The sequence below is a fragment of the Polypterus senegalus genome, chromosome 10 (assembly GCF_016835505.1).
Source record: "Polypterus senegalus isolate Bchr_013 chromosome 10, ASM1683550v1, whole genome shotgun sequence".
In the NCBI taxonomy this organism is placed as follows: domain Eukaryota; kingdom Metazoa; phylum Chordata; class Cladistia; order Polypteriformes; family Polypteridae; genus Polypterus; species Polypterus senegalus.
In genome coordinates this window covers 91,741,823-91,753,646 of record NC_053163.1, presented here as the reverse complement: position 1 = coordinate 91,753,646, position 11,824 = coordinate 91,741,823, and the positions used below count along the sequence as shown (strand labels likewise).

At 36.0% G+C, this 11,824-nt stretch overlaps 1 protein-coding gene across 1 annotated transcript; it reads left to right on the top strand.

Moving 5' to 3' along the window:
- Window positions 1-418: 418 nt before the first annotated feature.
- Window positions 419-10,299, top strand: LOC120537319 (phe13-bombesin receptor-like). The gene is made up of 3 exons (XM_039766185.1): window positions 419-1,129; window positions 7,987-8,338; window positions 9,773-10,299. Exons 1-3 carry the CDS (start codon window positions 699-701, stop codon window positions 10,175-10,177), a joined length of 1,188 nt encoding a protein of 395 aa, XP_039622119.1. The 5' UTR covers window positions 419-698; the 3' UTR covers window positions 10,178-10,299.
- Window positions 10,300-11,824: the final 1,525 nt, after the last annotated feature.

The window sequence follows — 11,824 nt, the reverse complement described above, 5'->3', positions numbered from 1 at the left end:
CTTTCAATGTAGGCTTCACCACTGCGGTCGATGATTAATAAATTATTTACTGTATACTGTAAATTGTTTGTATTTTATTTTGTCAACTTTTCTAGAGGGAGTGTGAATGAATGAATTTCATTACTGACCGCTATACGTTAAAACTGATACAAACTCTTGCACATAAATTGCTAATTTATGCACAAATAATTTGTCCACGTCTACTTGCCTCTCGCGCTTTTTTTCTTGTTTGCGTCGGTGCGAGGTGACAGAATGTTAGTGCGATCACGTGTTTGGACTGTGGAGCTGAAGGAGGTAACGGTGGCCAATCACGTCACGCCTCTCTCTCTCTCTTCCTTGGTCTCACAGTTTTGTCTCACAGCTTTGTGGCGCAACTGAACAGCAGAGAGAGAGAGAGAGAGAGAGAGCGCGGCGCGGTTTGTTCAGTTAGTCCCAATAGCCAACACATTTGTGTAATGTAAGGTTCATTGGTAAAGTAACAGCACTAAAATTTATTTAGAAGTTATACAATCGCCGTTAAAACTTAACTTAAAACCAATGATTCCAATTTCCCACAAGTCGGGGCCCCTACAGTCAGACAGGGGCCCCTGCACTGCAGCCTAGGATAGTCTGTTCATTAATCCGCTCTGACTGCTGTTCTAAAGTTTAAAGAAGCAGAATAAAGCATCGAGGTAGGCGAGTCGATCAATTTAAGCACCATGGACAAGACTTACATGACTGCTGATCAGAGGAGTCTGCCGAATGTAAGCACCCAGAAACTTGAAGACACTGCGTTGAATTTGAGCACAAGCAACAGAAAACCCACAGATAACGACTCGCTTGGATTTGTAGTCCTTGGTTCAGTTTTGAGCATATACACCATCATTATAATCGTTGGCGTCTTGGGAAATGTAACGCTTATTAAGGTATTTGTCACTGTTAAGTCGATGCAGACAGTCCCTAACATTTTCATCGCCAGTCTCGCTATAGGAGACCTGCTGCTTATCCTCACCTGCGTGCCGGTAGACGCGAGTCGCTACCTCGCCGAAGCCTGGCTCTTCGGTAGAGCAGGATGCAAAATCATCTCCTTCATTCAGTTAACAACTGTCGGCGTGTCAGTCTTTACGCTAACAGTCCTCAGTGCCGACAGGTAAGTCGCTCTCTGATTTCTCTCAGTATTGATTCGTTATATGATGAGAGTAATCGCTTTCAGACGATACAAAGAATAAATAATTATACATTTTAGTAAAAAATGTCTCTTTCTCTTTTTTTCCGTAAATACATGTTAACGTGTGGGTCTATGTGTGTAAGTATGTGTAATTTTATATATAGACTACAAAAAAGGAAAACGTCATTAAAAGTCTTGCCACCATTTTACTACTAGGGTGTATGAAAGTTTTAGCTGTTCCTTTTTGAAACGGTTTGTGTGTGAACAGCTTTTTAAAAATGTGTAGTAACAAGAAGTAATGTGTCAAAGTTTTGATTAGGCTTACAAAATAGTGTACGATATCAATAAGATAGGTACAGAAAGAACAGATACAATCCAAGCAGAGAATCCTGCCGTTGTAATCATTTAATGTGTGGGATTTTAATATATGCAATAATTCACACATATATAGCCTAATTTAACAAAGTAAAACAAATCTCCAATTAATCATTTTAAAATATGACGAGCTTTCAAACTACTAAGTTTAATTGGCTAAATTAACATTCACCCACCCACTGTTTTGCTCCACTATTCATTACTGAGCTCGCGTAATCGAGCCCACGGAGCCGATCATCGTGCAATCGCAGGCAAGCAGGAACTCACCCTAAAAGGGACGCCACTCGTCAGTGGCATGTAGTTTAAATGTAATCGTCTTACATTGAAGATTGTGTATGGAACTCGATTACAGTGTAATATTTTATATAACCTTAAGTCTATCTAAGATAAAGAAGATAAATATAGTATCTGTAGAAATAATAAAATAATTTTTTTATTGTTTATTAAAAATAGGGAACATTTGAACCTGTACAATATTTTCTAATACACTGAATTATATCTTGTATCTTTAGTCACTATTATTATTATTCGGAAAGCATATATTTATAGATTGTGATCTGTCAAAACTGTTGACAAACATACTTAAAAATTAAGGTTGCTCCTTGCTTATAAAATAGTTATTCTGAACAATGTAGGTATCATATCCTTATTGATTTTAGATATGTAAAGCACTGCATCTTTGATTTGTTTATCAATAACAATATTTTACATACATTATTTTAACAGCACACGTAAATCATTGATACAGTAAGTAAAGCCCAAAAAAATTCAATCCAGTATATAATGATGGAAGAAGTCCACTAGCATCAGAATATCGACCAATTGCAATTGCAATAGAGATCTAAAAAATGGATTTAGATATGTGCTAAATTGTATGATGAAAAAATCTAGTTTCCATTAGACAATAACCATATAGAAACATTAATTTTTGTAAGTTTTAGGCAAATAGTTAGTTTTGAGTATAAATTTGGTTTGTAAATAGAACTTTTAGATGAGCAAGGTTGAACTTTTTCAGTTTGAAGATCTATATGTCGATGATATAATTAATCATACTCAGCAGTAAGGAGAACAGTATTTTATGTCTCGTATGTACTAGGTATTTATTAAGGCTGCCGAATGAATAGTAATTAATGAAACAGTGTCAGTTTTATTTTATTGATGAATTCAATGCCAAATTCATACCAATATGTTTACTGTGTTATATTGCTGATTGTGCATCATATTTAAATGGCATTTTAAAATAGCAACCTTTAGTGCATTTCTGGAGTCTAATAAACTGACATTTGTCAGGTTTAAAACTTTACCAGGGATTAACACTGACAGTCCCAATGAATAACAATATTTTATGGTGCTTTGACTTGCAGAGAATGTTTGTGATTGCCTTGATTAAAATAAATCTCACAATTGTCTTCTCTGATAGAATTCAATGGAAACGTGGGGTTTTGAAATGCAATAACATTTTTTTACACATTTAAAGATTATTTTAACCTTTTCAAGTAATCTGTTTACAAAGCATCAACACAGATTTCAGTGGATTCAATTTGGCTGATTAGATTGCTTACCAAAGGTTGCCTTGATTTTAACTACTAATAATCATTTGTTTAGTTATATTTTTGAAATGGCTTCTGTTAAAATGAAGGCTGTACACTCTGAGTACTTAGTCAGAGCCAGTTCCTGTTATAAGTGAGCTATGCAACAAGCTAAGGAGCTATGCCAGTGGAAGGTCCGAGATGAGGAATAACGAGAGACGAGGCTCGTAAAATTGACATTCTGTTTAAGGATAGAAATGGTTAAAACAGAATATATTAATTAACATTTAAAATTTTTGCTTCTGTCCCAATCCACAACTGAAGAGATTTAAGAGATTTATTCTGCTCAATGTGAAAGGCATTAGTTTGTACTGGCATAATTATATTCTCTTATGTTGACCATTTTCTTAATTTCATTACTATTAAACATTTCTTGCAATTGTCTAATACAACTAAACTGTACTATAAAAAAAGAAAATATTTGGCCTAAATGAATCAAATTCCTTCTGTTGAGAGTATTTTTACTGGGATCTCCATTCTTGCCACTTTACAGAATGGCTTGCTCACATGTTGGACAGTCCAAAAGTTGCTATGTGTGTGCTGCATACACTGAAAATTAGTTTACTGGTATTTTATTCCTGGACATTAAGTGTTTCAATTGATAACTAGTCACTTGAATGAAACAATTCACTTTTTGTTATTAAACATTCCTGAAGCGTTTGTTTATTTGAAGTATAAATAAAAGTTACTGGCAATTGTCAGGATCACACTGTGGCTCTACTCTGACTTTTGTCTTGTTTAATTTTTGGCGTCTTTTCTCTTTTTCAATCCTTCTATTTTTATCAGTTTCTATTTAGATGTATTTTTTAGAATTTCATCATTTTTCAGTAATTGTCTGTCTGTTAGTTCATTATGCTGTTATAGTTTTACTCATGTCTTGTAATGATTTAATTTTGATTAACTTTTTGCTGTCGATTTCTCAGGCATTGAATGTTCTTCTCTTTGTCTTTGGCTCCCCTTATCACAGTTTGTTGAACTTTTTTTTTCTTTTTAAAGTTTAGGCAAATTTTCTTTTTTTATTGAAGATTATTATTTATAGTAAAGACACCTGGTTGTGGCAGCACCTCTGTGAGATTTTTTAAAATTCTTTAAATAATTAAACTTGAGATATTGAAAGCTTTTGTGGATTGTAATGTTGAATATTTCTACCATTAATATGTGATTGTGCATTTGATTATTGAAAATGTCTTGGATTAGTCATCCCTTTGATCCTGAACAATATAAAATTTTGCTGGTTAAGTTTTTGCTCTTTTCTTAATTTTGGATTTTAAGTATTATGCTTATTTTTGTAAAATGTTTTCTCCTGGTTGCATTTTCATTGTAAAGAATGGCATTTGTAAAATGGGTTATTTAATCACTTTGTCTGTGCTTAATATTAATATTAATAATAATTAAGCTAATCAGTGTTTAACAGTTTTAAGGCCGTATGGTCGTTGTTTCTTTTGCTAATTCCAATATTATAACAACAATAAGTGTATAGTTTATTCTCAGTACTTCTAATTTATGCCTGCTCCTACTGATTCGTACATCGCTGAATCTTCCTTGTGTATTTGTATACACATAGCAGGCCCTAGTAAATATTATAATACAGTAACTTAATATTACATCACGTTGCTTGATTTTGGACAAAGTCAAGAAAGCCAGTGATTTTTCTCAGCAGAAACACAATAATTTTTCCATTTACAGATAATAAATCACACAAAAGACAAGATCTGTGATTGTTGCAGATGGCGTGGCATTAGGCAAAGTCATGTGGCTTCTACATGAGATACTGTAATCCATACATTTATTGAAAATAATTATAGTTTTATGACTTGCCTTACTTATTGAAGAATCTGATGCATCAGTTATATGGTTGCCTTGCAGAAATACATGGAATGCAAATAGCTAAAACATATCTTTTTATGATATAATTGCTTGGTCTCATGGTCTGTCAAAATATATTTAAGATAGTCCTTCTTAATAGCTTTTGCAGTTAATACTGATTTAATAAAACTATAAAAAAAAAAGGTTTTATTACTTATAAATGGGGGAGTAGTTTACCACTCTTAATTACTGTCTCCATCTACAACAAAATCTGCATTGCCAGATCTGAAAGGAACTTTACAGCCCAATAACAGAGAAAATCCCACCCAGTCCCAAAAAATCTTTCCCATTATTGGTTAGCCCATTTCAAGCAAGCACTTTGACAACCAAATACCCCCACCCCCACCACAGACTGCAAACATCAGTGAACTTTACTCTTGTGATTGGCCAATTGTTACTTAATTTGCATGAGTGCAAGTTGTAGTTTGAGACCAATACAAAGTGAAGCCTTTAAGTGGACGTCTTTAAATAAATATAATTACGACAGAAAACAAAACAAAATAAAAACAAAATACAAGAGCCCATTTGTCAATGTCAGTTGCATTTATTTTCTTTTATGTGAAATAACATAATAGAATGTTAGTGATGGGCTGTGTCAGGAGGCATCAACCAAGGAAAAAACAGTTAAAGCTTAAAGGTTATTTTCAGGTTGAAAAGGAAAAAAGTAAGAACCACAAAGTTTCTGCTGAATAGCCTTCACCAGAATGAAGAGTCTCACCCAATTCACTCTTTCCATGCATGATTGATTTAAAACTAGCAAAACTGAGTGTGAAACCTCCCAATCCGGCAACTATGAATTCAGTATTGAAGAGTCTTGCAGTCATGGCATTCATACAACATCTAGTGTTTTCAACATTTCTGACCAGATTGTATGGGTCTCTGTAAACAAACCACACTTCGAAGGCAGCTTTGGGTGCAATTCTAGCAGGAACTTCAACTGCCCGATGACATCCCCAACAAAGTTTCTCAACATTTGCTTAGAATAGGCTGATCATGCAGTAAAACTATTCCAAAACTTCTTTAAGGCTCCCAGAAGTCTTTTTCTATGGCCTTTATTTCTGCCAGGTACACTTATGAGCAACCATGTGTAAACATAGTGTTTACAATTGATAATCCATTATAAACATCCAATAGCATTTCATCTATCAAATTGACCAGGATTGACACTATCTTGTTTTTATTGAAATGATAATTGGTTTAGTTAGCATTCAAGTCATTACAAATTATGGTGACCTTTAAAAAAAACAGTTAATGGTTTCCAGAGGTAACCACTAATATCTTAAAGGACTTTTTACAGATAAACTGTAATTTATTGGTTTTTGACCTTACGCATCTTTATAGCATTTAACTCTGTATAATCTCTAAATATTTAATATGATCTATCTTCCCCTTGGGCACACAACCCAGGATACTGCAGTGGTTTATAAACCACAGCCATTGCCATTCTATGAGTGTGTGTGTGTATAATATACAATATACAGTATGTACCTTTCACCCAGTGATGCTGGGATTGCCACTTGCCTGCTGTAATATGAGATAAATTAAATGAATTTGAGAAAGTATACATGTGTGTATAGGCATATACTCTATATACTATAATGAAAGTAAACAAGGACAAAAGAAGGAAGAGTTGGGCCCCAGAGCATGCCCTGTTTAATTTGGATATATAAAAGATGCTATATCTTATACTTATACAGTACTTATATACATATAAGTAGTTATCACAAATGTACTTAACAAGGTTCAGTATATTGCTGCAGTAGAAAGACAAAGCAAAAGATTTCAGAGACGTGGAGCTCCGTGTCAAATTATGACTGCCGAGTTTTGGTGGAGTCTTCAGTTTAATACCATGTTGATGAGAAGTAGTGGGTTTTCATGGGCATAGGATGTGACATTTGAGATATTCCCACTGTTTCTCTTCCTCAGTTCTTGGGAAGCAGACAAAACAAAAGTTAGCTGTGGTGTCACAATCCGTTCCTTCCTTGTATTACAACAACAACATTTATTTATATAGCACATTTTAATACAAAAAAGTAGCTCAAAGTGCTTTACATAATGAAGAAAAATAAAAGACAAAATAAGAAATTAAAATAAGACAGCATTAGTTAACATAGAAAAAGAGTAAGGTCCGATGGCCAGGGAGGACAGAAAAAACAAACAAAAAAAAAAATTCCAGACAGCAGGAGAAAAAAATAAACCCGGCATAAGCTCATAAAATGCTCCCTATGCTCATGTGTGTGACAATAGAGGGAGAGAGAGCATTATCTCTTTTGGGGGATGCAGGGACTTTTGAGTGTGGATGGACTTGGTTGCAGGTGTGGTGGGTTCTATCAAATGGAGCACTAATCTGGAGTTTCACATCAAGGGACAAAGCTAGGACCTTGGCAAGGAGTGTTTCTGAGAAGAAAGGAAGAGGTACTTTCAGTCTAATAATATTAAGATTTTTGCAGTATTCTATAAAGTGGTATGAATTCTTAGAATCTGAATATTTAGCACTTGCAAGCATACAGCAACTATCCATCCATCCATCTTCTAACCCGCTGAATCCGAATACAGGGTCACGGGGGTCTGCTGGAGCCAATCCTAGCCAACACAGGGCACGAACCAATCCTGGGCAGGGTGCCAACCCACCGCAGGACACACACAAACACACCCACACACCAAGGCCAATTTAGAATCGCCAATCCACCTAACCTGCATGTCTTTGGATTGTGGGAGGAAACCCACGCAGACACGGGGACAACATGCAAACTCCAAGCAGGGAGGACGAACCCGGGTCTCCTAACTGCGAGGCAGCAGTGCTACCACTGCGCCACCGTGCCGCCCTACAGCAACTACAACTGGCAAAAGAACAATTTATGTGCCAGATTTTCTTTAACTTTATTATTTTATTACTTTACTCATTTATATATTATAAAAACTTAATCATTTGATTACAGGTATTTTAAAAATCATGGGAAATTCTGATATCTGTGACTGAATATTATTGTTTAAACTCTGTAATTCTAGGTACCGAGCGATTGCTAGACCAATGGACCGTCAGGGTGCAGATGCTGTGCTGAAGACATGCTGTAAAGGTGGCTTGGTGTGGGTGGTGTCCATGCTGCTTGCTATTCCTGAAGCTGTGTTCTCAGATCTCTATTCTTTCTCTGTCCCTGGAAGCAATACTACATTTGAAACATGTGCCCCTTACCCAGTGACAGACAAAGTGCTTGTGGAGGTGCACTCTATGAGCTGTTTTCTCATCTTCTATCTCTTGCCACTCTCCATCAGCTCAGTTTTTTATGCCCTGATTGCCAGGAAACTGATCCAAAGTGCATGTGACATGCCAGGAGAGGAGCACGACAATCTGTGTAAACAGGTAGGATGAGGCCAACTTCATGGAAAGCGATTTATTTAAATACTGTAAATGAAATTATTATTAGTGACTCTATTAGATTTGTTTTTAGCAATCTATATTATGTATATTCATCCTTATTTATTCGTAGACCTTGTTTCTTCAACAATACATCAATTTCTAAGCTGCTTATTCAGTTCAGGGTTGCCGGACAAAACCTTTTGTGTTTAATTACTCATTTCTGGTGCTTAGGTTAACTTGAGATCTACATATTTTAAACATACTCAATTAATTATTCAAGAAATAGACTGAGACCTAAAACATTATATTTCTACACATGGGCTGCTCAAGTTTGGCATATGTTTTTATTTGGTTAATAGACAGCTATTTGTGAACCATTTTGGATGGTACCAACTAGCTAAAGTAACTGACTACTGACAGATAAATTTTTTTTTTTTGATACCAAGGCTTTAAGGATGATGTCCGATGCTGTGTGGATTTGCATATCGATTCTCTGGATTCAAGTGGAGAACTCTGCTTATGTTAGAGTACACTCTTGTTTGCTACATTGTCCTTTGTCTGTGGTGTGGTGTGATGTTTTCTTCCTCAGCTAGCTGTTAAGCAGTTTGTTGTGTCCTCTGCAATTTCCTAGGGGAAAGCATCACTTTTTCAGACATAAGAATATAGGGACTGAAGTTCTCTTCTTGAGGTAATGCTGCTTCTCAGTCTTCTCAGATAGGGCTCAGTCAATGGCACTAATCTTGGCTTAGAAAAATGGATCTTAGAACTAGTCAAGGAGCATCCAACTCCAAGGATCTTAGGAAAGTAGCTTCCAGGCCAAAAAAGGTTTTTGAGCTTTTTTGCTTCACAGAGAGTGGGTGGTTTCCCACCTCAAAAAGAGTGGCATGGCAGATTTAGCTCCCCAAAAGAGACGAATGCCAAGTTTTGAAGGAAAGTACAGAGTCTAGTTATTAGATTAAGGTGCCTTCCAGTTATAGACCCAATGCCTGATTATATGTATGTTATTTTGTCCATCACACAATTGAGAGGGCTGCTGTTCAGCCATTTATTTTAATGTTCATTCTGCAATGCAACTGAGGTTGCATCCAGCTTTCTGTATCTCTGTTAAATCTACTTTCTTGCCTAGCAAAATGGCTAATGCTCACTTTGTCCTACAAGTATAATCTGCAACCTCACTTTTCTTACTTTCAGGTTAAAACAACCTTTATCTTCTACCATGGTATGTCTTGTGTACATCCATCACAAATGTCCACTTAAAGTCTGAATATTGCAGGTTTATTATACTGATTATTATTGTAAAATTGGATTGGCCTTCTGTCCCCACTACATGTAGATTAAACCAGTTAGTTTAATTCAGCAGTGGTTTAAGAGTTTTGCATTCTTTTTTCCCTTCATTTGATTTAGGCTAAAATTGTTTTCTCTATTGTTGTGTTCCAGGTAGAAGCTCGGAAGCGCTTGGCTAAGATGGTGTTGGTGCTTGTCTTCCTTTTTGCCATCTGCTGGTTGCCAAATCACATCTTATACCTTTACCGCTCCTTCACATACCACTCCTTGGTGGATTCCTCCTTAGGTCATCTCCTAGCTACTTTTGTTTCTCGTGCCCTGGCCTTCAGCAGCTCAGTTGTCAATCCCTTTGCCCTCTATTGCCTCAGCAAATCTTTCCGCCAGCATTTTAACCACCATCTTTGTTGGATGTGCCTACAGCAGAAAACCATTCATCGCAATACCTTTGTCACCAGCAACACAGGGATCACAATGGCAACTAGATGCCTGTCTGAAGGCAAAGGTGATGGGAGTCCAAAAACTGAAATTGCTGACCGAAATCACTTCAAACTTTATTGAAAAAGAAGGACAGGAAAATTTCTCTTTATGAATGCCCTGCAAAGAAACATCACTTGTTTTAAATCCAAAACTTGTAACAATAAAATCCTACATATTAAATCACCAGGAAAGGATTATTATTTAAACCGGATGATAACAAAGAAACAAAATAAAAGAAAATGTATAACAAAGCTTTACTATTTTCCTGATTTTACTTTTTTGAGTTAGTTTGGGCAAACACAGTTAAACAATCTGACAACCCCAAACTGAAGTAGATGTAGGTCAAGTGACCTGCCCAAGATAACATGTTAGCTCTTTTTGCACATTTAGGCTAGCTCAAGATTGAACAAATGTCAAAATTGCTATCCTGTTAAACTCCATCTATGTATTAATTTTCTAATACAGTACATTTAAACATTGAGAACTGGTGCAAGTCTCAATAGCATTAGCTCCAGCCAGCTATGGACAACATGCTAGTTCATCAATTGATACCTGCAGCCATGCTGTGAAAATTTTAGAGTCATCAATTAACCTTACATGCACAATTTTGTAATGTGAATTGGGAAATACAAATACCTTGAGAGAAAACCCATGCACATATAAAAAATATGGAAGTTGCAGACCAACAGTGCTCATGACAATTATTTAAAACCAGAACATATGAGCTGTGAGGCAGTAGCACTAATCACTGCATTCCGGAGACATTGACCCAGCAATTATCTATTCCAAGTCCTAGTTTCATACGTTGAATCTACAGTATGTTAGCTGTGAACAAAGCTTTAAAATGTCAGAGCCAAACAAAAAAAAAATGTTGCAATAACCGAATACAAGATGCAGTGATTTTAACAAAAGTGAAGTAAATATAAGCAATTTTGACCAATTATAAGAGACTTGGGAAAAATGTCTGTCACTAGCATGACAATTTTCACAAACAACAACAGAACTTAAAGTTTATTTGGTTTGAAATGTGGTCATTTTAATACATACCTTGAAAATGAGCAGACTTTTAAACTAAAGGATTGATTTTCTCATTGAAGTGGAGGAAGAGATTTTTGTGCATCTTTCTGGAGCAGTGAACAATGCAGTCGTATGTGACTAAACCAGGGGTCCCCAACTCCGGTCCTGGAGGGCACCAGTGGCTGCAGGTTTTCATTCTAACCCTTTTCCTAATCAGTGACCTGTTATTGCTGCTAATTAACTTCTTTTGAATTCATTGTAATTGACTTGCTCTTGAAGACTCAGACCCCTTAATTGATTCTTTTTCCTTAATTAGCAGCCAAACAATCATGAGATACAAAATAGGCCAAAACAACTGGTGTCCATCATACAATATCTGAAAATAAAGAAAGGTGAAGGTCTCAGGAATGTCGGTCTGCTCAGGTTCACAAAACATTTTACCAGAAAAGACAAAGTTAACAATTTCAGAAATGTCTGCTATTGCACAATGAGAGCAACAACAAGCCACGGAATTAAAGAACGGGTTTAATTAACAACAATAATCGGTGCCTAATTAAGCAGCTGATTGGAGTGAAATTGGTTGGAGTTTGAGGCCCTGACTTAGCTGGCTTCTTCTGTTGGCTCACTCGCTTCACATTTCATTTCTGTTTGGGTGCCGCTTAAGGAAAGAAATTAAGTAATTCAGAGGAACGATGAAGAAATTCAGGGGAA